The sequence below is a fragment of the Convolutriloba macropyga genome, unplaced genomic scaffold, assembly GCF_964194025.1.
Source record: "Convolutriloba macropyga unplaced genomic scaffold, txConMacr16.3 SCAFFOLD_2660, whole genome shotgun sequence".
Taxonomy (NCBI): Eukaryota; Metazoa; Xenacoelomorpha; order Acoela; family Convolutidae; genus Convolutriloba; species Convolutriloba macropyga.
In genome coordinates this window covers 762-28510 of record NW_027449746.1, presented here as the reverse complement: position 1 = coordinate 28510, position 27749 = coordinate 762, and the positions used below count along the sequence as shown (strand labels likewise).

At 32.9% G+C, this 27749-nt stretch overlaps 1 protein-coding gene across 1 annotated transcript; it reads right to left on the bottom strand.

The window, feature by feature from the left end:
• Positions 1–311: 311 nt before the first annotated feature.
• LOC142355296 (uncharacterized) lies at positions 312–26910 on the bottom strand (the record flags this gene model as incomplete). Its single annotated transcript, XM_075407507.1, has 3 exons — positions 312–926; positions 18382–18537; positions 26849–26910. Coding segments are annotated over 3 exons (400 nt in total), but the record flags the coding sequence as incomplete, so codon positions are not given.
• Positions 26911–27749: the final 839 nt, after the last annotated feature.

Below are 27749 nucleotides of genomic sequence, written 5' to 3'. Positions count from 1 at the left end.
CAACAAAAACTACGCTAATCGACACTTCTTACATCAATTACCGACAAAAACGACGATAATCGACGGTTCCTGCATAGAAACCGACAAAATCGGCAAAAATCAACAAAAAACGACGCTTCTTTCGTCGATTTTGTCAGATTCTCTAAACACTGGGATGTTCAAACTAGGCAAAATATATGCGGTTTTAGTAAGTGTTAGTTTTCTCAAGGAACTGAAACACCCACTTTGGCTATAAGGATAGCTTGTTGTTTACGACGTTCACGAAAAAGCGGAGAGTAAAATCATTTAATTACTTTGCTTATTAAGCACTGTCATTCGTTATTCAGATTCTTCAAGTGCAGCAAATTTTTGAATTTAATGCACCAACTCGCGGTTAAATATTGAAAGCTATTGAGTCCTATTTATTTAGCATAGACACAAAATAATTCTGTGGCGCCGCTACTGTTTAGTTCTCAACATCAAATTTTCAGGCAACTAAAGATTTGTTCAAACAGAATTGATTGTGATGATCATGATTCTCGGGATCAAATTCATCTGATATTGGCTTTGTTTGGAAATTAGAACTTGCTCTCGGGAAGGTTTAATTACATCTTCACTGATCGTAAACTGATTTAGTATCATCATTTGGGTCAGTCGATGTCGCGATTCTTCTCAAATTTTGCGATGCGTTCAAAGACAGTTCGTGGACATATAATTTTTCGGTAGGATAATTGAATTGCACTTCCCTTACTGATCCATGTTTGCTCAGCAGCTCAGATCATCTTTTCTTCGACATGCAACTGCAACAGCGGCAAATGCAACGCAAGCTGCCATCAAAAGAACGGCATTGATTAATAATATAACCATGTATTTCCATTGTTGATTTCCTTCAACATCAATATCCTCTTTGTCCGCTATGATACACGCCGCCACGAGCGCAAAGATGACTAAAACGTATATTTTTGCTGTTAATTTGAGCTAAAATTATGCTAACGCTCTTTATAAGATTAATGTTGAACATTTCTTTTAAAATTCTATTGGTGCAACTTTTTATAGACGCTAGAATATGAGGTTGTAATTTTATAGACGCTAGAATATGAGGTTGTAATTTTTCACCCAGGTAATGACGGTGAACCCATGAGTAGTGTATAATATGTGCTATGCAAACATTTACTAAGCGGCAGACCATTGCATAGCACATATTATACACTACTCCCTCTCGTACCGAACCTCCAGAGTATATTAGAGCTGGAGCAGAGTAACTCTGGCGTCAGGTGCGCTATCAGAGCTGAAACAGAGCTTCCCCAGAGTACGAGACCTCTCAACTCTGGGTCTTGAATTAACAGAGTAGAACACAGAGCAAGTCTATTCTGGAATTTGCCTTGACAGAGTAGAACCCAGAGCAGGTCTACTCTGGAGTCTGTCTTGGCAGAATTCATCACAGAGTAAGTCTACTCTGGTGTCAGTCTTGACAGAGTTAGCACAGAATAAAACTAAATATATTGCTATAAAATATTCACTTCATTAACAAAATGATGTTTGAAGTATTAAATTTATCTAAAGAAAAAATTATTCTAAAAGTATTTCGAATGAAAAAAAACCAACCGCTGTGAAAAAATTTTTAGTATACCGTTAGTGCATGTTTCTGACTCAATGGATGAACATAGACAACTTTTCATGATAAAAGTCATATTAATCAAATTTTCCTCTTAACTGGACCAAGATTTTCTTTCAGCGAGACCCCTTTGGTTCTGATCAAATCCATCAGACTCTAGTTGTGCCTCTGATCAGAATGTTGCTTTTTTGTTTCCTCTTAGCAGAGCCAACATCTCTGAGCCAGCTCTGTCAAGAGTTGTCCCAGAGTAGTCCTACTCTGAGCCAGCTCTGTCAAGAGTTGTCCCAGAGTAGCCCTGCTCTGTCAAGAGTTGTCCGAGAGTAGGCCTGCTCTGCGCCCAGCTCTGTCAAGTATAACCCCAAATACGGCTACGCTGAGAGCTCTTCTGTCAAGGGTAACCACATACTTCTTCACTGGAGCTACTCTGTCGAAGTGACCTGATCAGACTCTGACCCAGCTCTGAGAGTTTCGCTGAATTTACTCTGTTCTAGTTCTGATTTGCTCTAGAGATAAGGTAAGGGCTAGTTTTTTAAAAAACCACGTAAATAAACACGTTACTCAGTCACTAAAAATTGATCATCACATTTTATTTACTTTTCAGCCACTTCAGAAAGAGAAAAGAAAATCACATTAAATCACATTTTTTGAATGATATACATCAACAATGAATATCACTTACCAATAAAATATGCAGATTCAGGCATAACAAAAATATCACTAAAACACTATCATCAGGGAACTTGATCAGCCTATCTCAGAAGGAGCTTGATTCATAAGTTTTTATCATTAAATTTTATCACAAATTAAAATATTCAATTGAATATTTTTTTAATTGAACAAAAAATGATTCAAGTGGAAACACGAAACACTGATAGAAAAAAGCAAACTAGAAAAAGAAAACAGAAGAATAAGATTAGAACATAAATTAAGACAACAAGAAAAATATGGCTTCATAGAAAAATTATTTGATCCATTAACATTAGGCTCTTAAACAGCTTTAATCAGTGAGGGTAAAGAGAAACAGAGAATATAAAATAAAATTGAAAACCAAAATTAGCAGCATCATAATGTAACACTTATGTTTCAGAAGTTTCAGTTACCACATCGTACATTACCAGGTGACAAATGATATATGTTTACTCTACACAATGATATGATTGATATTCTCTTATTAACGGGAATTCAAACAAACAAGCAATTAGTAATGAAACAAGGCGCTGTATCTTCGAACAGTTTAAAGTAAATGATATAGAATTATTTCTAAAAGCTATTGTTAAAAGGTTTAAAAGATAACATCCATAATTGCACAAAAGTTTTACTATCTTTTTCACTGATGAAGATGTAACCAAAGGAAGCAAAAAAATGATAAATTTTAAAAAAGCAATTTTAGAGGGATATCAATTACAAACAAAAAAGGAGATACAAACAATAAAAAATCAGTAGTTTTTAGAAAATAAAGGACTACTCTTTCTTTGCCGGGAATAGCTTTTAATAGTGAATACACAGTCTATGAAAATAATGATGTATGATAAAGCTAGTGGTTTAAAAAACATTAACCTTGACAATTGTGTAGAAAGATTTAATTTATTTTCACCTGAAAAAAAAACAGGAAATGATGGAATTTATGATGAGCTATTACAGATGTGTAAACAACTATTGTCACTGAATGCTATTACTCAAGAATAACTAGATGTGTTTAATTATGATCAAAAAAATAAGAAAAAAAGCAACAACAACAATAGAAACGACTATTAGCTTTACAGTTTTATGCCCCAAATAACAAAATTCGAAAAAAAAGATTATTAACGATATACAGAGATGAAAAATGGTCAGCTGATATAACTGTTAATAACAGTTATATCTAAAACTAATGATTTTATTTAAATTTATTAGATAGTAAAAGATCAGAAAATTTATCGTTTGCTAGAGCGAGTGAGTTTTTTAATAAGACATTTATATCTTTACTTAAGAGCAAAGAAAAAGATTATACTGATATATAGCAACCTCAGAACAGTATTAATAGAAGGATTTAATAGAACCATAATATACGTATTTGATAAACCAATGCTCAAAATTAGTTATGGTAATTAGACAAATCTATTAAACGAAGCAATAATAATATGTAATAGTAATATTAAACACTCAACAAAAAATATGACACGTATTGAATCATCAGACAATCTTTAAATGCTTAGATATTTTATCGGAGCAAAGAAGTTTGGTGCAATGATAAGACTTTCCTACTTTATGTCTTTTCAAAAGCATATACATGTAATCGGAGTAGAATAATTTACAATTGATAAAGTTCTGACAGAACACAATCACCAACATATAAAACAGAAGGTATCAGTGGTGAAATGATTTATAGTAAATATAATGAAGAAGAATTAATAAAATCCAAACTTAAACATAATTAAAATAATGAATTTTTAGAATCTTTTGATATTTTCCTAAAATTATTCTTCAATGTAAATAAAGACAAGAAACAGATTCAAACAGATTAAACAATCACATGTCGAGGAGCAAAACCAAACATCTTAACGATATGTAAAGCCCATCATTTATTCTTAGAAGATAATGAAAGCATTGATATGAATGGTAAACATATTGCTAAGAACATACATATTTCTACTAATATTAAAGACGAGGTTAATAAGATTAAACAGACGTTACGCATATACCCAATTCTTCGTTTGAATATCAGACAATTAGGCAGAAATCAGGTAACAAAAATAATTATCTACCTTATCCAAAAAACTAACTGAACCTGAAGGTAATTTCTTTCTTTTTTCTAATATAGTTGCTGGTTACACTATCAGTAAAAACAACCAAACGAAAGAAGTATTCACTGATAATAATTTTCATCAAAACTTAATTAAAGTTCAACTAAGTGAAGAACAAACTGAAACATGGTAAAGATTATGAACTAAACACCAAGTAATGCGAAAAATTTTGAAATAGATTAGAATATAATTTAAGACAACAAGAATAAGATGGCTTCATAGAAAAATTATTTGATTCATTAACTGAAAAATTAAGTTCTTAAACAGCTTTAATCAGTTAGGGTACAGAGAATATAAAATGAAATAAAAAAAATTAGCAGCATCATAATATAACACCAATTTTTTAGAAGTTCCAGTTACCACATCGTATATTACCAGGTGACAGATGATATATGTTTACACTACACAATGACATGATTGATATTTTATTATTAACAGGAAAGCAAACAAACAAACAATCAGTAATGAAACAAGATGTTTTATCTTCGAACAGATTTAAAAAAAAATGATATCAATGTATCTCTAACAGTTATTGTTCTAAAGTTTAAATGATAACATCCATGATTTCACAAAAGCTTCACTATCTTTGTCACTGAGGAAGATGTAATCAAAGGAGATATAAAACATGATAAAATTTTAAAAAACAATTTCAAAGAGATATCAATCAAAAACAAAAAAGGAGATACAAACAGTAAAAAATCGAAAGTTATTGGAAAATAAATGACTGATCTTTCTTCGCCGGAAATAAATTTTAATAGTGAATACACAGTCTATGAAAATAATGATGTATGATAAAGCTAGTGGTTTGAAAAACATTAACCCTGACAATTTTGTAGAAAGATTTAATTTAGTTTCACCTGAAAAAAAAACAGGACATGATGGAATTTATGATGAGCTATTAAAGATGTGTAAACAACTATTTTCAATAAATGTTATTACTCAAGAATAAATAGATGTTTTTAATTATGGTCAAAAAATAGGAAAAAAAGCAACAAAAACAATAGAAACGACTATTAGCTTTACAATTTTACGCCCCAAATAACAAAATTCAAAAAAGAAAGATTATTAACGATATACAGAGATAAAAAGCGGTCAGCTGATATAACTGTTAATAACAGTTGTATCTATAACTAATGATTTTTTTTAAAATTTATTAGATGGTAAAAGATCAGAAAATTTATTGGTTGCTAGAGGGAGTAAGTTTTTTTAATAAGACATTTATAACTTTACTTAAAGAGCAATGAATAAAATTATAATGATATATAGTGACCTGAAAACATTTATAGAAGTATTTATAGAAGGATTTAATAGAACCATATTATAGGTAATTAATAAACCAATGCTCAAAAATAGTTATGGGAATTGGACAAATCTATTAAAGGAAGCAATAATAATTTGTAACAGTAATATTAAACACTCAACATTTAATGAGAAACCTATTGATTCATCAGACAATCCTTAAATGCTTAGATATTTTATCGGAGCAGAGAAGTTTAGTACGGGGTTAAAACTCTCTTACTTTGTGTCTTTCCAAAAGCATATACATATAATCGGATAAAAATAATTTACGATTGATAAAGTTCTGACAGAACACAATCACCAGCATATAAAACAGAAAATATCAGTGGTGAAATGATTTAAGGTAAATATAATAAACAAGATTTAAAAAAATTCAAATTTAAACATAATTATAATGATAAAAAACTTTTAGAATACTTTAAGGTTTTCCTAAAATTTTTTTCTTCAATGTAAATAATGACAAGAAACATTAACCAAATTCAAGCACATCAACCAATCACAAGTCGCAGAGCAACCCCAAACACCTGAACGATATGTAACGCCCGTCATTTGTTCTTAGAAGATAATGAAAACAATGATATGAATGATAAACATATTGCTAAGAACCTACATATTTCTACTAAAATTAAAGACGCGGTTAATAAAGTTATACAGACATTATGCATATACCCAATTCTTCACTTGAATATCAGACCATTAGGCAGAAATCTGGTAACAAAATTAATTTATCTATGTTATCCAAAAAACTAAATGAACCTGAAATTAATTTCATTCTTTTTTCTAATAAAGTTGCTGGTGACACTATCAGTAAAAATAACCAACTGAAACATGTATTCACTGATAATAATTTTCATCAAAACTTAATTAAAATTCAACTAAGTGAAGAACAATTTGAAACATGGAGAAACCTATGAACTAAACACCAAGTAATAAGAAAAATGCTCAACATACTCTTAGAAAATAATTTACTTAATGACAAAAAACAATCAAGATTGTTTATCAGAGATACATCAAGCGATTCATTATGACTTCAATCATGAAATGGAAAGTTGCTTCTTTCCTATTGAAGGTGACTCAGTCAACAGCACCACCTCCTGAAGAATTAAAATTGGATTTTTTTTTTGCCTCCATCTTCCCCCCAATGTTTATTATGACCCCCAGTTACAATTTATATGTTGTTGTATAGCACGTTACATCTAAGAAAGCAGCACGTGCGCATGGGGGTCATAAAAACTTTATGTTCACTAAGCTGAAGGGCCAAAACAGAATAGATCTGTAAAATCTTTACTTCAACCAAACTTCTCCGAAATATTGATTTAAATATACTAGAGAACGTTAAATTGAATAACAATAATAATTCAAAAAAGACAGTAGAATGTATTATGAAACTGAAGCATTAAACTAAATTAAGAAATCAAGTAAATAAGAAACATAACTGAGTTAACAGAAGTGGTATTACCATTAATAGCAACAGCAACTTTATCAGTTTTATTAACAAGCATATGACTAGAGTATAGTTTTAAAAACCAACAGCTTTTGCAACAACCATTGTATATGGATCACTATCAAACACATTTATGGCTATACTATAATATATAATAGTGAGTATTTTGACAAAGTTAAGGTATAAGAAGAGTTTATAAAGAAAAAGAAGCAAAAGTTGAGTTTTTTTAAACCACAGTTTGTACTATTTAGTAGTAATAATTTCTTCAGAAACAATAACATTAGTATTAACAAAATAAGATAACAAAATAATAGTAGATAACTAACTATAACATAAATCATAATAAACTAACGAATGTAGAAATGAAAAATAAACTAATAATATTATCAATAAAAGAAGAACTGATATTATATTTTTAAAAAAACCAAAAAATGTTGATAAAAAAGAAGAACTAATGGTATAAAAAGGAAATAAACTGATAATAATATAAAAAAGATAAACGATAAATGTTATGTATAAAATATAAAATAATAAAAGATCTTTTTTCTTTGTAGCTAGGTTTAAGCTAAAATTTTAGCATATTTACTTAAATCAGGAGTTATGGTAATCATCCCTGGATTCTTAGTTGCTATTGATATATCAACATTACTAGCTATCTCTAATGTTCTACTGAATTATCGGCAAATTGCTTTCCAACATTAACTGCTGCTTGATCAACACTTTTAAAGAAATCTTTATAATGTCTGCTTGAATAACAGCATCAGATACTCTTGCTGATTTATTCCTTATACGTTTTATATTTTATCTTTTTAACATTTTAGTATCCATTGCCAAACAAAACCATAAAAACTATTGTTACCCGAATATTGTCTACCACCAGCACAATTTGAACTGTTTTGACCTTTTGAAGATGTGTCATTTTAATATATTAAAATGTCAGTGAAATTATCCTAATATAATCCTTTTATCGATTTTCTGAACAAGACTACCACGCTGAAGCCAGGTGGGAAAAGAAACCATAGCAAGCGATCAAAAGTTAGTTCTGTCTCAAGGAAGACGAACATTAAGTGATGATGCTCTGCTGAATCATCTGCTGTTTGTTTGAGTTTTTTTCTGAACACAAAATAGTTTTTTGGAGAGAAAACAAAACAGATGTGAAAAAGAAAACTAATTCAGCACCAGTCCCAGGATGAAGTCCGCGACCCAAGACAGGTATTGGCCAGACCGACTTGGGTCGCGGACAGGGGGGTCCGGTGCGACCGTCCACAATGGTCTGGAAAATTTTGGGTCGCGCCTTCCGTCTGGCGAATGGCAATTTTAGTCTGTTCGGTCTGGCGAATACCCATATTTCGGTCTGTTCGGTCTGGCCAATACCAATATTTCGGTCTGTTCGGTCTGGCCAATACCCAAATTTCGGCCTGTTCGGTCTGGCCAATACCCAAATTTCGGTCTGTTCGGGCTGGCCAATACCCATATTTCGGTCTGTTCGGTCTGGCCAAAACCCATATTTCGGTCTGTTCGGTCTGGCCAATACCTAATTTCAAGACCTAGAGGTCCCGCCAAATAAGAGCCAAATTGTATAAATGCGTGCTGTATTGACTGTTTTTCAAAATAGCAGCCCATAAATGGTAAACGACATCTACTTCTAGATGATTAGAATACTTCATTAACCTTCTTTTGAAATTTGCATTTGTCTTTAAATCGACGGTTTTTTTTCAATAATTTCTTTTTAAAATCTCATATTCATTTGTCATTCAAAAAAATGAAGCAAATTATAAATTTTGTTGGAGCTTATACACGTTTAAATGAGTCTGGCTAATAGTCTGGCCTAGGATCTGTTCGGTCTGGCCAATGGTCTGGACAACGGTCTGGCGGATGGTCTGGCCCACGGTCTGGACAATGGTCTGGCCTAAGGTCTGTTCGGTCTGGCCATTGGTCTGGACAACGGTCTGGCCGATGGTCTGGACAACGGTCTGGCCTAAGGTCTGTTCGGTCTGCCCAATGGTCTGGACAATTTCTGGTCAGTCTGGCCAATGGTGTCCAAAGTCTGTTCAGTCTGGCCAATGGTGGCCAAAGTCTGCTCTGTCTGGCCAATACCTATCGTCGGGTATTGTCGGTCTGGCCAATGCCTGTTTTGGGTATGGTCGGTCTGGCCAATACCTGTCTTGGGTCGCGGACTTCATCCTGGGGTAAACTATTAGGATTCTTTGTTTAAAATTGGACCCACGGCCCTGGTTATTGATTTGTTGCTCTTAAAATCTTGCATTACAAACTGTAAATCTAACTGTTTGTTTCAAATGATTCGCTGCTCAGTTCAACGCTTCAGCAACAATTGCAGTTTAACGAAATTTTATTTTCCAAAGTTTCGATATTAGTAAAAATTGGTAAACTAGAAACATGAACTACAAAACTTCTCACAAGTTTACATCAGAAACCGATCCGATCACAGAGCAGTCTAAAAATTTCAGAGCTATCCTAAGAATATACGAAATTTTCCAAACGGAGTTCAAAATTCAAGCGGTTTGCTCGAAGCGGCTACAAAACTGTCGGCGTCATCAGCACTTTTTTCAGTGAAAATGGTGCTACTGCAGCTTATGAACAGACTGCTCGTTTTTGAACGAGAATTTCTGCTAACCAACGTGCCCTGAATATAGCAGTTTAGTTTTTTTTTAACTGAGAACGATCTAAATTTTGGTCTATCAGTCTGGAAAAACGCCTCGACAATTCTCGACACAGGTAAAGTTATGGAAATAAAAATGCAATTTGTAGCTCATTTTCTTGACGCTTTCTCGGAAGCCCGTTCTGCAATGGATCATGAAGGGCGTCATCTGAAAAGAAAAAAAATCCCTATTGGAACTCAAGAGAAACAAAGAAGGACGATGAGCCAGGCATTTTTAACCATGATTAAGTTTTGCATAATAACTAACAGGGGAAAGACAATTGTTGTTGCTAGTCACGAGACAATGTTCTCGACAAAGAGTTGGCTAAACCGTTTATTAACTTTTCCTTAAAATACAGAAACTGGAAATTGTGCCTTCACGAATATCGGCCCGCAACAATTTATGCATCTGACCTCTATATTCGTACGTCAGGATGCCAGCGTACTGAAAAACTAAAAACAAGTTCAGAAAAAAACTGGGTTGTCTGATTCAGGAAAATAAAAAAATAGATGTTGCAGAACAGAGATTCAACAGACAAGAGCTAATAATATTTAAGCCCATTGACGAATGTGCTAGCCTTTAGTAATCTTTTTTAGTTGACTTTGTCTTGTGTGCTGGCTTGCTCTATGTGAAACTATTTGCCTTTTTGGTTTCGAATATAATCATATCTGGTCGCTTTTTCATCTAAAACTTTCTGAACAAGCCAAAATTTTAGTTTGAGTTAATAACACAGTCAATAAATTTTATATAAAATTGTTTTTTTCCTTGCCTTTTTTTGAAGCTGAAAAGTTGCTCTGATTCTTTGATAGATGACTAAACTCTAAACACAGATAAGATTTTTTGTTGAACTGATGAGTTTTTTGAAAAAAAATTCCACGCCAACAATATCTGTGGCATTATTGTTTGACTTCAACGAATAAAGATTTCAACTTCATTTTGATTTTATTTTTGTTTGTGATCCTCGGGTTTGCTTGACATTAGAGAAGTTTAACTTTGCAGAATTTTTCCAAAAGTTGCAATAAGTAACAATTGATCATTGAATTTAATGTAGGAATGCCACTGCAATATTTTTTTGTTTGGATGAAAATGAAAATAGTGCCTTTGTTCTGCGCACTAACAGCTAAAATAGAAAGCATTGGATGTAAAAATTACATGTATCGCAGTCTGGACAGTTCCTTAAATCAACATTTTGAAGCCTGCATTGTAATCTATCTGCAGACAAACTGTGAATAATGTTCTTTGATATCATTAAAAGCTCAATCCTATGTTTTTCTCTCATTTTCGAATAAAAAAATTCTACAATAGTTTTTAGAATGCATTGATTGCGAAAACGTGACTGAAGTTGTGCAACCTGAAAAGTGCTTTGGATATCAAATTTTGTTTACGACTGTTTTTATCTTTGGTACTCATGTTTTGTTGCCACAATTGTCTAGATCCCAGGTTTTTTTAAGAAAATTAGTTGATTTTTTGGTCTTTTAAAATGAATATATGTCTGGAAAAATTATTGTTTAGAAACAAGTTTTCAATCATGAAGCAGTCAGCAGTTCGAGTTTTCAGTTGTTTATAATATAGACATTGATTTAGAATTGGAGGGGAAACTGGAGACTTTTGGCTCAGATATTTTCTGTCGGATTCTTGGCCTGCCAGATTTTTGTTGACTCTATAATTTTCGATTGTTTTACGCACCAATGCAGTAATTCTTAAACTAATCATATTTTGAATTGTTTTCGTTTTAAATTTGCACTTAACTTGCAAAACTGAAATTGATTTAAAAAATGATAATCTGTTCCTTACTCCAGAATTCACTCATACGCCTCACAATCATTCAAAAAAAAACAAAAAATCAAACTTATATTAGGGGAAAGACATGGCTGCTGTCTTTTCATTAATGGGAGATGACAGCGATCCAGCTGGTCATGTTGCCAATCATTTCCGCATTTCACAACATACATGGTATGAAAACGTGGCAAAAATGGCAGGCGTCACGGGACCATATTTTGGACAAAACTACTAAGCGAGCTTCTTCTTCGGGTACAGAAACCGAAAATTGTGCATTCAAAAAATTCAGGCCGAGAAAAATTTTTGTATATGAGTTTTATCTTCATAGGTAAGAATATATTGCCCGCAAAATGGAAACCTAAAATGTAGTAGCAAAAATTGGCTTGTTGAGTTCAGGATAAAAATTTTGGATGTTGTGGAAATTGGTTTTGTCAATTTGCAAATATGCCAGCTTTTAATTAAGTCGCTATCAGTCCACTTTGTCTTTTGTGCAGATTGCTCTACATGAAATCTAATAACCTGTGATTCGGATTTTGTTTCTTGTTTTGTTGGCAGTTTTTTTGTAAAAGTTTTTTGAAACATACCCGGCAGATTGCCGGAAAATAGCCGCCGTTGATTCCAATAAGCATGATTGGGATTGAAAGAATAGAAGATATTGAAAAAAAAAGATTTTTGTACAAAAACATTTTTTAAGTCCGATTTATTTTGATGGCATTTCGTAGTTGAACATAACGTACTTCTGTTTCCTAGAGAGAGGCTACAGGGGCTGCTATCAATACCAATAAGCATTAGAGATGGTAACTAAGACTTATAGGAACGACGTTCAAATAGCGGGCATCCAAAATTGGGCTTTATGGGTTTATCCCGTTTCTACTTCTGACTTCAATTTTTTATACTGACTCAGTTCATTTTGAATTGCTTTGCTGAGCAACTGATGTTCAAAATCACTTTTAGCAGAATGAGAGAAGAGAGAAACTAGCCTAGAGAAGTCAAAAAGATATCACGCAAAATGTTGAAAAAGCGGCAAAATGAGGTAAAGCGAAATATTTTTTTTATTCGACGAAGTAAAAAAACATAGCAGGACAAGTCCTGACGTACAATTCAAAGTATTTTCTATGACTAAACAGAAAAACTAGACCTAGGACGGACTAAGAATGGATTGGGATAACCATTTAGAAAAAAAATCCGACCAAAAAACCTGATAAACAGTAAAATTCAAAGTGAAATTGTCGCATATTAACAAAAAACCACTAGCGAGAAATCGAATTTTTGTTCAAACACCGTTTTCTCGCTCTATTTTAAAATTAGAGCGAAAAAACTTCACGCCGCAAAACCATTCGCTTTTCCGCTCCACTTCCTGTTTCGGCGTGACCAAAATCACTACTCCAATTTGACTTCAAAAATCATGAAAATGTGTGAACAGACTTAAAAAAAAACATAACAGGACAAGTCCTGACGTATGATTCAAGGAATTTTCATTGATTAAACAGAGAACTAGACCTACAACGGACTATGAATGGATTGGCAAAACCATTTAGAAACAAATCCAATAAAAAAAATTGAAAAAAAAAACAGTAAATGTCAAAGTGAAATTGCGGCATGTGAACAAAAAACCCCTTGCGAGAAAGCTAATTTTTGTTCAAACGCTCATCGTTTTTCTCACTCTACGTTAGAATTTAAAGTGAAAAAATTTCACGTCGCAATACCACTCTTTTTCGGCATGAGCAAATTCTACACATCGATTTTGGAGATCTTGAAAATTTGTGAACAGATCTTAGGACACCGCCCAACTACAATTCAAATGTTTTTGAATTGTGAAAACGTAGAGCGCCTAAATAATAGCCGTTTGAGAGGCTGAAGTCTTGTATTAACAAGATGTTTTCGTTTTCTTACTGAAATAGCTACTTTGACTAAAAAAGACAATTTATCAAAAATAATTGAGAAAATTGGATAATTGCTGAGATATAACAGCGAGAACACATTATATAACCCATGAAAACATTAGATAGGATTTTTGACAATTACAATGATACTGAATCGAGGAATTGAATATTTGATTAACTCGAATATTCATAAGTCTACTAAAAGAACATCAAACGTCGGCAGAAGTACAAAATTTTTCGATATTAAAAAAACAATTCTTCAGAGCCATAAAAACCATTACATTTTCACAGAAGCACCCTTTTTATTCTTCGGACCTCATTTGAATATAAATATGACCTCTTATTAAATGAACCTTTACATTAAAATACATAATTGTAATTGGGATGAAAAACGGTAAAACTTCTTTAAAGGGACAGCCTCAAAACATACTCCAATTCGTTTTTATCTCCAGAAAATCTCAAGAAATATCACCAGTTTTTGAAAAACCGCAAATTGCAATATTTTTTTAAATACAAATTTTGCGTTAGATATATTCAAAACCAATTTTTTTCTAACGACTTTGTCCAGCAAACTATCTGAAAGATTTAAGCAGCAGATATTAGCTTTTAATGATCTAGATCTTTTCCTGTTTCGGCGTGACCAAAATCACTACTCCAATTTGACTTCAAAAATCATGAAAATGTGTGAACAGATCTTAAAAAAAAACATAGCAGGACAAGTCCTGACGTACAATTCAAAAAATTTTCATTGACTAAACAGAAAAAAACTAGACCTAGAATGGACTATGAATTAATTGAGAAAATAATTTTTAAAAAAATCAGATAAAAAATAAGAACAAAAACAGAAAATCAATGTCAAAATGCAGCATGTGAACACACAAAAACCCACTACCGAGAAATGAAAATTTAATTCAAACAAAAAACTAGGCCGAAAATGGCTGTGAATGGATTTGGCGAGACCAAAATCACTACTCCAATTTGACTTCAAAAATCATAAAAAACTGTGACCAGATCTTAAAAAAAGACAGCGCCCCAATACAATTCAAATTCTTTGAATTGTAACAAATTCTTTGAATTGTAAAAAAGACAGCGCCCCAATACAATTCAAATTCTTTGAATTCTAAAAAAAATAGGAGGGCGGCTGAGAAGATGAGGGCGGCTATTAACAAACATTTGACTATTGGCTAGGACTACAATGGTTTCTCATCTCTTTGAAGCTAAAAATGGCTTGATTCTTAAATATACATGCTTAAGCAAATATTGATGCTTTATTTTTCAATTTCAACAACCAAAAACTCAGTTTAATTGTATTTTTATTGGTGTTCTTTTGGGTTTTGCTTGACATTAGAACAGTTTAACTTTACGAAAAATTTTTTAACCATCAGTAACATTTGATTATTGAGTTCATGAAACGCCACTGAATATAGTCTTGTTGTTGTGCGCAGTAACCATGAAAAAGAACACGGGATATGAACTCGGGAGAGTTTCTTTATGCAATATTTGTGGAGCCAGGAGATCAATCACTCCTATCTTCAGAGAAGCTGTCAAAGATGTTCTTTTTGACCTCAGGTTATCTTTGTGTTCAAAATATCAAGAACTAATTCCTAGGTTTTTATCGATACTATTTTTTAAAATGCACTGATTGCAAATATGTGTCCAAAAATCTGGGACCAGAAAAAAAAGTTGGATACGATTATGAGACTGTTTGTTTAAGGACCAGCTTTCGGTATTCAAACGTTTTGTTGCCACAATTATCAAGATCCGCGTATAATATTTGCAAATCAGTTGATCTTTCTGCTATTTTAAAGTTCTGCTCACATGTTGAAAACGAGCTTTCTCTGCGTCATTTAGCCAATTGGGTGAAATGATCTAGGCCTGTGTCGACAGATTGAAGCATTGCCTATGACGCAGTCCATCTTTAATTCAAACGGAGAGCCAGGAAACTAACTTCAACTGCAGTGTGACTCGTTAGTCCGTAAAACGTCATAGGCCATTTTTTCGCAGGATGAAGGATTTGAGGACAAATATACTCGCGGTTGCTTCTGTTGTTTTGACAAACATTCAGGAAGTTGCTGTTGAATTTGATTGCTAGAACGCATTTCCTCGTTGCCGTGTTTTATTTTCCTTGATAAGAACTATAACTGCCACACTTCATGTTCCGGAGACTAGTATTTGAGAACCTATAGCCAAGTTTCAAGCTGAAGATGATGATGCATGAATAATCAAGTTTTAGCTGCTTACTTGGATGTCGACAATTTTTCTTCGGTATTAGTTTTTGGAATTTTTGCAACGTGATAATTCTCTCTTCCGAATAATCGTGGATATTTTTGGCTTGGTGGCAATTTTTTATAGACTGTCAAATTTTGAAAACTGTTAAAACGAGTTATTGTCTCCATGTTTAGTGAGATCATTGGAAGCTATGTTTTGGTTTCGAAAATTTTTTGTTTATTTGAAATTAAACTTAACTCAGTTTTTTTTAACTGTTTTGGGCTCCCAGTGCAGTGTTTCTTGACATAATTATCCTTCATTTTTTTTCATTTCAATTTTGCGCTTTTGTGTTAAATTGAAATTAGACTAAAAAGTGGTCGGACATTCCTCATTCCAGATGTCACCCATGCGCTTCTTAATCATCTAAAACATTGAAATAATCACAATCATACTTGTAAAATAAACATGGCTTCTACGACTTCATTAGTGAGAGATGACAGCTATCCAATTGGTTAGGTTACCAATCATAACGGCAGTGAACATCGTATGACAACATGAAAGCAATGGGGGACAATATTTTGGACATAGAATAGGAAAATCACTTCAAAGCTTTTCCTTAAAGTACAGAAATCGGAAAATCTGCCTTCATGTAAATCGGAGCTTTCGCATTGCACTTCTATCTCCATAGGTCGCTACATATTTCACACAAATTGGCAAACGAAAAGCGAGTTCAGCAAAAAATGGCTAGCTAGGTTCAGGAAAATCAACAAAAAAGATGGTTCAGAGGAGGGATACAACTACCAGCAGAAAAAGAATAGTTGTGCCCATTGGCGAATATGATAGCTTTCAGTTACCTTTTTGTTGACTTTGAATAGTGTGCAGAATGCTCTATTTGAATCTCTGTAACTTGTTTGCTTTGCGGATGATCTTATTTGTTCGCAGTTTCTTATACAAAACCTCTGAAGGAGCCTTCCTCTATAGACCAGGAATTGAAATGTTTGTTTACCTCTTCAAACCCGAACAGTGGTTTTAATTCTGTGATATAAGACTATATTCTAAACACAGTTAATGGTTTTGGTTGAAAGGAAGAATTTTAAAATCTTAGAAGAAAATTTCCTAGAGCAGCCCAAAAAGATCTGCTGCAATTTTTTTTCAATTTATTTTTCTTGACAATAGAACTATTGAACTTTGTACAAACTTTTCAAAGGCCATTGTATTGATTTTTGGAAGGCTCATGCATGTAGCATTTCATCATTGATTTTAATCTAGAAATGCTACTGCCAAACAAAAAAATCTTTTTAAAACAAAACTAATCTTTTTAAAAAATCTTTTCAATTTTACTCCAAAACCATTTTAGTAGTAAAATTGAATAGTGATTTTGTTTTGCACTGTAACAGTGAATTAGAACACATGAGATATAAAATAGCACGAAGCAGTGTCTGGAGAGTTTCTTTATTCAGCATTTAACCTACCTGCAGAGGAACTCTTCTTGATGTTCGTTGTGACTTCTGGTTATCACTGAGCTCAAAATAACACGAACTCATTTCTAGGTTTTATTTCGATTCTCAATTTTTTGAAAGCACTAATGGCAAAATTCTGACCGAAGTTGTGGAACCGGAAAATAGTTTTGGATGGCAATAGTTAGTGTACTGTTTGTATAAAGATCATTTTTGCGTATTCTGAAATTTTGCTGCTACTAATGTCCAGATCTACGTATTACTTTACCAATGAATAATTTTTTGCTAATTTAAAGTGCACTTCCATTTGAAAAACTCGCATTCTGAAAAGGCGCTTTATTATCACGTCTTTTTAATTTTTCTGCTTTTTAGCAGTCATTGAATATGTGAAAGGGGGTGGTTACAATTATCCACAGCCTAGTGTTAGTTCAAAGTGAATTTTTTTTAAATTTCAGAAATATATATATATATATATATATATATATATATATATGTATATATAAATATACATATATATATATAAATATACATATATATATATATATATATATATATATATATATATATATATATATATATATACATACACACACACACACACACACACATATATATATATATATATATATATATATATATATATATATATGTATATATATATATACATATATTATATGTACAGGAAAAAAACACTTGTTCAAAAGAAACCTCTGAAAACATTTTCAAGGCTTCTTTTTAGTCAATTTGACTGAAAAGAAGTTTGTCGACTGCGGGAAAATAAGGGAGTTCTTACTTGATTTTTGGTTTTTCTCACAGAATCTTACACAATTTCCTGAAAATCCTGGCGGGAATTACGCGAGTCTTCGCGACTTGATTCCCAGGAATTTGGCGGGGGAAGTTTGGAATCTTATTTAGATTTCCGGGATTCAACGCACCGGTTCACCAATATTTGTCCCTATTCTTATTTTGTTACCATCAATTTCGTCGGCCTAATAAAACAGTGCGTGCCTAAATAGTAGGCATCTGAGTATACAACCCAGCTGATATTATTATGCAATCATTTTTCCTGTTCTTGATATTTAGCTAGTTTTTTAGGTATGGCTGTTTTTTAGTATGGCCAGTTAAAGATCTTGTCCCTTTTTACGCATTTTGTATTAAAATCCATTGTAAAAAATCTTTCTGAAAACATTCTGAACAGTGAAAACTTAGATTCTTGGTTTTAAAAGGAAAACTACTGGTTCTGATACGTGGAGTTAAGCAAAGTCGGTGCTAACTTTGAATTCCAAGGCAGACGAGCAAACCAATCATGTATCCCAAGTTTTCCTTGCGGCATCGGGTACAACACAAGGCTATTCCGAACAGAATAATTGAGGGAATAGTCCAGCAGAAGGCCAGAACGTGACACGCACACACAGTCTTTAGATATTCGCCTGAATAACACACGTTAATGTTGTTCATTACCATTAAAAAAATCCTAAAACAAGGGGCTTTTATTGTGTGTTGATACATAATGTTCCGATCCCACTCAACCGCGTTTTTCCCTTAATCGACTACCCATTGAGGAAAAGATAGAGAAGTTTCAAAAATTGATGTTTTGTTTGGTGTAAAAAACAATTGTTTGGTGTGAAAAACAATTGCTGTATCAATTTGAAAAAAACTTTAAGCTGAAACCACTATACAAATTCCGATGCTACCTGTCCTTAAGGAGAGTAAGAGACAAGACAAACAGCAGTAATAAATAAAACATAAACCGACAAATGTCAGAAGAATTGCTCTTGAACGACAGGCGAGGCAATTTAATTCAGGGGCTGTAGCCTAGATCAAATTATGGGTGCAAAAAAGTCCCCCCCCCCGGGATTCGAACCACTGCCCTCCCGATCCACAGCCAAAACTACTAACCACTGCGCTACAGATCACATTCCTGCCTTATTCTGCAACCGAATTTATATTAGCTTTACTTCAGAGCAATAGAGATCACTCAAAAATGAAGAACGAAAGCGTGAAAAAGTCACTTGAGAAGTCAAAGAATGTTCTAGAAGAAAAGCGCAAAACTGTCAAGCGAAAAATTTGCATAAAAAAGACACACACGTTTACAATAATTGCTATGAATGGCGTTCAAGAGCAACTAAACACAACCATTTCCTACGACAAGTGTCCAAAAACGTCCAAAAACTTAATAAAAAGTCAAAATGGCATCAGATAAAAACAAACGTGATTTAAATTTCACCAAAAATAAAATGGGACTTGTCTATTTTGAGATTAATTAACAAGCGGACCAGAAACAAAAAGAGCAAAATTTAAAAAAAACGTTCATATTTTTTGCAAAGTTGTGGAAACCATTTGCTGAATTTATTGAATGCTTCATTTATAGTTCCATACAAAACTATTGAGACCTCTCATCCAGGAAGTCATGCGAATGCAAAACACATACAGTCAAAAATCAAAAACTCAATTTATTTATGTCAGGAAGTGTGTCGAAGCCTATAAACTTAAGGTTACTCATTAAAGAGTTTTAATAGAATCAATTGTACCTGCTTTTAACGCCATTAAGGTAATAATTGTACAAGAATGCAGAGAAAAACCTCAAAAATGGAAAATTGTGCAAAAAAAGTCACGAAATCTAGTAGTATCAACGTCAAAGAAACCATTATTTAAATGATGAAACAGCAAAACAAAAAAATTTTTTTATAGTGTACGTGTTGCTTTTTCAATTGCTGAGGCTAAGTTAGGAGGTGGCAGAAAAAAAACCTCAAAGGCGGCTGAAATAAACATAAATTTCTAATCCATCAAGCATAACAAAAAATTGTTCATCTATAATTTAGTTAATAGATCTTTATTAACTTGTTGCTGCTTTGGAAGCTAATTATACATGCCATAAGTCAGAAATATTACAGAAAAACAACAAATATAGGCCGATGTGAAAACTTTACAAACAATTTAATGCAAATGGCGTTGAAGCCGAAAAAGTCAAAAAGTCTGCTGAAAAGATACTTAAAGTTTGATGGCCTCAATTTGCACGTATTTTTTACATGCCAATAGCAGAGCTTCAATTACAATAGCGGGGTTTTAGGTACAGCGCTCAATTGTGATCCGAACAAAATCTGAATTGTAAAATTCCACGACTAGTTAAAAGGTGGTCTTGCTAACGCTGCTTGCCTAATAAAAACATAGCTGGCAGGTTGCTGGAAAAAAGCCGCCGTTGACGCGCTTGATGCACATCGGGATTGAATAAGAAAAAAAAATAAGAGATAAATTGACCATTTCTTTTCTATTTTTTCCAGTGTCAAAAAACATTCATGCGGCGTGCAGTTTCGGTTGGATTCTAGAAATATTCTTAATTCAACTTCCAAACTGAAAGATAATAAGCTTAATACTAATGTCAGCTAGCAAACACTCTAATGAACTTTGATAACCTGATTCTCCAGGACTTACTGGTTTTATCGGTTTATCCCGTCTCTTTTGATGGTGCTCTTTTGACCCTGACTGTATTCACTATCTTGCGTAATTCATTGAGTGAATGGACTTTAAAACTATTCAGTTGAAACAGTGAGTGAAGTAAGTCAGAAGTCAAACGTGAAAGTCGTGACTTATGTAAAACGAAAAACGTGTTCAAAAGGTAAAGAGAATTAAAAAACATAGCACGACAAATCCTGACGTACAAATCAAAGAATTTTAATTGACAAACCAAAAAATTAGACCTACAACGGACTTTTAATGGATTGAGAAAACCATTTAGAAAAAAATCAAATCCAAAAAATTGAAAAAACAGTTAAAATTGAAGTAAAATCGCCGCATGTGAACAAAAACCCCCCTGCGAGAAAGCTAATTTTTGTTTAAAAACCGTTTTTTTCACTCTACTTTAAAATTAAAGTGTAAAAATTTCACGCCGCAAAACCACTCGCCTTTTTTGCCAAACTTCCTGTTTCGGCGTTACCAAAATCAACACATCAAAAGATCTTGAAAATTTGTGAACAGATCTTAAGACAGTACCCCAATACAAATCAATTTATTGGATTGTGAGAAAGGAGAGCGCCTAAATAATAGCCGTTTGAGAAGCTGACAGCGGCTAATAACAAGATGTTTTCGTTTTCTTACCGAAATAGTAAATTTGACTAAAAAGACAAATTATCAAAAATAATTGATAAAATTTGGATACTTGCCGAGATATAACAGCGAGAACACATTACATAACCCATGAAAACAGTAGATAGGTTTTTTGATAAATACATTGATACTGAATTGAGGAATTGAATGTTTGATTAATTCAAATATTCATAATTCGACTAAAAGAACGTCAAAATTGGCCGAAGTAAAAATCTTCGAAATTGAAGGAAAACAATTTGTCAGAGCCATAAAAACCATTAAACCATTCCATTTTCACATAAAAACACCATCTTTATTCTTCGAACCTCATGTGAACATAAATGTGACCTCTTATTAAATGAACCTTTACATTAAAATACTTACTTGTATTTGGGATGAAAAACGGTAAACAACTTTTTTTAAAAAAAAGGGACAGCCTCAAAACATTCTATAATTCGTTTTTCTTTGCAAAAAACAGTTGTAAGATAACAATAGCCCTGCTAATGTGGCATGGTTGTTAAAAAACACCATTATTCCATAAAACTGCGTAATAGTTTTTCTGTTGAACTAAAATCTTAAAAATTCAAAATATTTGTTGACCTTTTTTTTATAAATATCGATTAATATTAATCAAAAACCGCTACAATTGTTAGTTCCAGAAATCTTTTTTCAGAGCTAGTGGTAAAAAAGCTTTCATCTGAGTTAAAAAAGGTTTTGTCGGAACGTTTTATAAGTCCATTTTCGACCAGACTTGAGAGAATTGGCCAAATAAACATAATTGATGCTAATTTTATGAAAAATGGCTAATTTTTTTCAAGTTCACTCAAATTGTTAGGAAATCATTTCAGACAATTGAGAAACTCTCATTCAACTCTAAACGTAAAAACATTGAGATTATTGTTTACTATTTTAACATTTGTCGGTGGGCTTCAGGAAAATTGCCGTTGACGAACTTGACACACACCGGGACTGATGAAGAAAGGGAAAAAAACCTATAGAGTTTTGCGGAATTTTTTCCCTAATTTTCGAAAAGTGTTTCAAACTTGTGCGCAAGTGCAATTTTTAAAAGCTATACTTAATTCAGCTTATAAACTGAAAGCTAGTAAGCGTAATACTAATCTGAGCCAGCAATCACATTGATAGATTTTCATCACCTAATTCGCTATGATTTAGTGATCCAGCTTCATCAGTTTTTGATTTTCATTACAGTGTGGTAGAGAATTTGAAGTCCATTCACTTGAATTAGTGAGTACAAAATTGACGGGTCAAACGTAAAAACCGTGACTTGTTTAAAACTAAAATCCTAATCACAAGCTAAAACAAAACACAGCAAGAATTCACGAAAATTGGATAAAAAACTTAAAACTACTGCATATGACAAGCAGATTAATTGGGAAATATCAGACAAAAAGACATACGGTCTCAAAAATTGAGAAATTAAAATAATCAAACTAATTCAGCAGATAATCATTGCTAAACCTCTTGAAGTTTTCAACCTGAATCCTAAATTTTTATCGTTTTCGTTATAGCAAGATAACCAAGCAAGGAGTTTTTTGGCCACTAAAAACAGAAAATCTCCAGAAATATGACCAGTTTTTGAAAAATGGCAAATATATTTTTTTTTGAAAAGTTTACAAATTTCGCAAGAGAAATATTTAAAACCAATTTTTCTCTAACGACTCTGTCCAGCAAACCATCTGCAAGATTTAAGCAGTCTATATTGGCCCTTAATGTTCAAAAAATTTAGAAAAAGGCAAAAAATGTTTGAATTTAATTAAAATAGGCAAAATTTTCTTAATGAAATTTTACAACTTTCACATTTTATTGACACACGAAGCCATTTTTGTCTATAAAATCTATCTATCCAATAAGTCATCCACAAGAAAAAACGATCCAGCAATCCAATTTTTAGCCTAAGAAAGATGACTGACCCATCAAGATTGATAAACTGGGAATATAATAATCAGTTTCAGAAACCTTGAAAGAAATTTAAAATTTAACCAAGGACTACCAGAAAATCTGTGTTACTAAAAAACTAAACCTCATCAATACGTCAAGCAGTTATGGAGTAATCTTTTAGCAAACCTTGGGTGTTTCTGGCCTCTGGGACTTAAAAAGCTTGAAGAGAAAATTTTCTCGAAAAACATGAATTTTTTAAAAAAATAAGTATTATTTTGCGTGTTTGTTTGCACAGAAATGTCATTAAAAGGGGCATAAAGTAAAACAATAAAGTCTTGTCGATTACCTTTATAAGCTTTGAAAAATGTAAACTCAAGGCTGAAAATCAAGGAACAAAAAACCTTCAGTTAAGGACTTCACAATAAATTCTTCACTCTAAGAGCCCAAAAAAACCCAAACTCATCCGAGGTTTTCCCTTGAAAGTTAATTACCAGTTTTACCTGTTTATCCCGCTTCAAAAACTTCAAGTCCCTTAAAGCTTACGAAAAAACTCTACAATAAAAAACAGCAGGACATGTCCTGAAGAGCATTCAAAGAATCAGTAAAACGAAGGACCTTAAATTTAAAAATTGACGTCAATATCAGTCTAACAGAGTCAACAATGCCCTGACCCTATATGCGCAAAAAATAAAGAAAAACCCGAAAATAATTGGAAAAAGTCTTTCCGAAAAAATTTTATTGCTTTGAGTATTCTTCAAAAAAATCTATAAAATGTGCCTCTACGCGTGCTTAGAATGAGTACGCAAAACAACAGCATTGTGAGAACCAATGAAAGAAAACTCAGAAAGGAGGCAAAGCTTAAAAAAAAATGGCAAAAATCTGAAAATTTGGAAATAAGTGGAGCCAAACTATAATAATAACGTCTCCAGACCGTTTGCGTCGTCTCTAAGTTGATCCAGTAATACAATTTTTAGCCTAAGAAAGATGACTGGCCCATCAAGATTGATAAACTGGGAATATAATAATCATTTTCAGAAACCTTGAAAGAAATTTAAAATTTAACCAAGGACTACCGGAAAATCTGTGTTACTAAAATACTAAACCTCATCAATGCCTCTAACAGTTATGGAGTAATCTCTTAGCAAACCTTGGGTGTTTCTGGCCTCTCTGACTTAAAAAAGCCTGAAGAGAACAAAAATTTTCAAAAACCATAATTTTTTTAAAAAATTAAGTATCATTTTGCGTGTTTGTTTGCACAGAAATGTCATTAAAAGGGTCATATAGTAAAACAAAAAGCCTTGCCAATTACCTTTATAAACTTTGAAAAATGTAAACTGAAGGCTGAAAAAACAAGGAACCAAAAACCTTCAGTTAAGGACTTCACAATAACTTCTGTACTCTAAGAGCCCAAAAAAACCAAACTCATCCGAGGTTTTCCCTTGAAAGTTAATTACCTGTTTTATTTGTTTATCCAGTTTCAAAAACTTTAGGTCACTGAAAGGCTACAAAAAAATTTACAATAAAAAACAGCAGGACAAGTCCTGAATAGCATTCAAAGAATCAGTAAAACGAAGGACCTTAAATTTAAAAATTGACGTCAATATCGTCTAACAGAGTCAACAATGCCCTGACCCTATTTGCGCAAAAAATAAAGAAAAACGCGAAAATAATTGGAAAAAGTCTTTCCGAAAATAATTAATGCTTTGAGTATACTTCAAAAAAAAATCTAGAAAATATGGCTCTACGCATGCTTAGAATGAGTACGCAAAGCAACAGCATTGTGAGAACCAATGAAAAAAAACCTTAAAAAGGAGGCAAAGCTAAAGAAAAACTGGCAAAAACCTGAAAATTTGAGAACAATGGAGCCAAACTAAGAAAACCTCATGACTAAAACTCAAAACCTCCAACTGCAACATTCCTTTAAAAGTCATAAATTACTTTTCATTAATTATAATGGCTGAGAAAGGTACAAAAGAACTAAAACTGAAGGCGAGATTCAAAATTCGGTTGAACATTTAAGAAACAAATGGTACCTCAATGAATAAAAATATTCGCTAAAAGTTGAAGCCAAAAATGGACTAACATTAGGCTGCATTAGAAGATCAAAGAATGTTGCTTTTAATGCTAAGAAAAAAAACCACAAAAACACAAAAGACGAAGTCCGAAAATCAGCTGTCAAAATCTTGAAGACTCGCTGTGAACTCACGCTTCTAATTGGTTTCACATATTACTCACAAGAAACCTATGACAACTGCCACTGATAAGATTAGGCGATAGATCAATAATAAGTACAGCAAATACTGATAAAATGCAAAAAAAAGTAAATTTTTTTGAAAAAAGCAAAGCATGGACGTCAAAGAAATAACTATTAATAACCGAAACGATTCACTTGGTTAATTTAGGCTTTCTTAGCAACCGATATAGAGTTGCTGTTTAAAAGAGACTTAGTGATGCAAAAAACACACGTTATGCAAAAAAAGCTCGTATCGTAAAACCTCAAAAACGGAGTATTATTTATTGAAAAGAGTGAAAGTCAACCAAAGCAACTCAAATTCATTTAGCATCCTATTAGACGTGTTTCTAGAAGGATTGAACAATAAGACGACAAAAGACAACAATTACTCTCCAAATTTAAACAACTTTTAGAATTTGTTGAGAAGAATAGTTTCAAAAGCCTGAAAACTGCAAGCCATGAACTCAAAAACTTTATTAGGTTCCATTAAGCCTCACTAGCAAGCAATGATATTTTCGATTCGATTTTAGGTGAGAGTTCAACAGAAATAATATTAGAAAAAGGACATACATCGAGTTTTCAATTATAATTTATGACAACAAAAAGTGTCAAAATTTGAAAAAGCAATAGCGGCCCATGAATGACTTCAATCAATTACAAATAAGCGCTATTAGAAAACCTATATATCAAATTAAATAGCACTAAAGAACATTGAACTGAAAACAGTTCTCAAATTGCTTCACGTGAATAAACCCTTGCATTGAAAGGTCTAAAATTTGTTCTCACTCCACGTTAAAGGTACTTTGCTAAAAACACGCTTCAAACAGATTCGCTTTTTTGCTTTCTTTACTACTCTAGCGTGATTGAAATCACCAATTCAATTTGACTTCTCACTGACGCCAAAATGACAAAAAAGTGTCCACAACTGAAAAAAACAGCACCATTTCGATCCGATTACTTTGAATTGCAAAAGACAGAGCGCCAATACAATCCAAATTCCTCGGAATGTAAAAAAGGGGAGCGCCTAATTAATAGTCTTTGAGAGACTGACAACGGGAGCTGTGAATTAAATTTTTAGCAGAAATTGATTAGAATGTCAGCAAAATTTTACGAAAAATTTGAAAAATCAGAAATTAGGCTAACGTTCAAAAAAACTTTATACCTCCGTAACTCCTTGGAAAAAGGAAAGCCAGAAACATGTTTTCAATCTGACATTCTACGCTTGACAAGCTCCTAAGGCTTATAATGATACCACTCAAATCTGTACGAGGAATTTATCAATCGGCAAAATTGACCGAACCAAGAATCCCAGTTGACTATACAGTTCCTTACCCCTCTAAAGTGAGTTGGAAGAATAAGCTAAAACTTGAAAGTAAATCAAAGACTTCGGCTTTTAAAACGTAATATATTTTTATAAAACATTTTAAGAAAACTAAAATCGAAAATGAGATGCTGATTGCTACACGCCACGAAAAACATCTTCCTTTGCTTTAATAGATATTCAGTAAACTATTGATAAAACTAACCTGCATGATTCAATTCTTCATATGGACCAGGACATTTGTCATCCTTTTTCTTCTCCTCTGGGCTGAAATTTACTCAAAGAGTAGTAAGTTAACAAAACCCGAAATCCTTTCGTTTCTAAGTTGACTTTTTAGCTTTCAACCATGTAGTGAAAAATATCTTCCAAAATTCCTTCTTTCTAAGCCTTAGCCAGTATTTTATGAACCCTCGCTGATGTGTCAACGCTAAAAGCGCAGAACTATGTAATATTGGCGGTGAAGGCGTTGAATTTCTGAGATCTACGCTTGAAGCCTTGCAAAGAAAGTATTGCCGTTTACAAGCGTAGATCTTAAATAATTTTGGGTTTATAAGAGTAGATCTTATGTAACTTTGGGTTGAATTTAGATTTCATCTTACTTACTTGTGTTGAGTTCATCCTTGATCGTGCATAGTTTTGCGTTGAAATCAGCGTTGATCGTACATAAATTTGCGTTTCCAAGTGTAGATTATATAAAACTTTGAATTTAGCCTTTATCCTACACTTTTTTCATTCATAAGCCTAAACCATACCTAATTTTCCGTAGAATTTAGCGTTGATCCTACTTAATATAGGGTTGATCTTGCAGAATTTTGGGGGCAGGGTGTGGGTCTGTGTGTGTGTTTGTGCGTGTGTGTGTGTGTGTGTGTGCGTGTGTGTGTGTGTGTGTTGTGTATGCGTGTGTGTGGGAAAGGGGTGTGACGTTTAGTTGTCAATGGAGGGGGTAGTTTTGAACGGGGGATTAGGGTTAGTTTCCCAAAAAATTTAATGTCACTTTGTCAAATTATTTTTAGGTGCCTTGAAAACTCAAGTTTTCAGTTAACGCTTCCCAACAATTAGATTTAGAACCCAAATTTTTGCAAGATCTACGCTTAGAAAGGTCAATA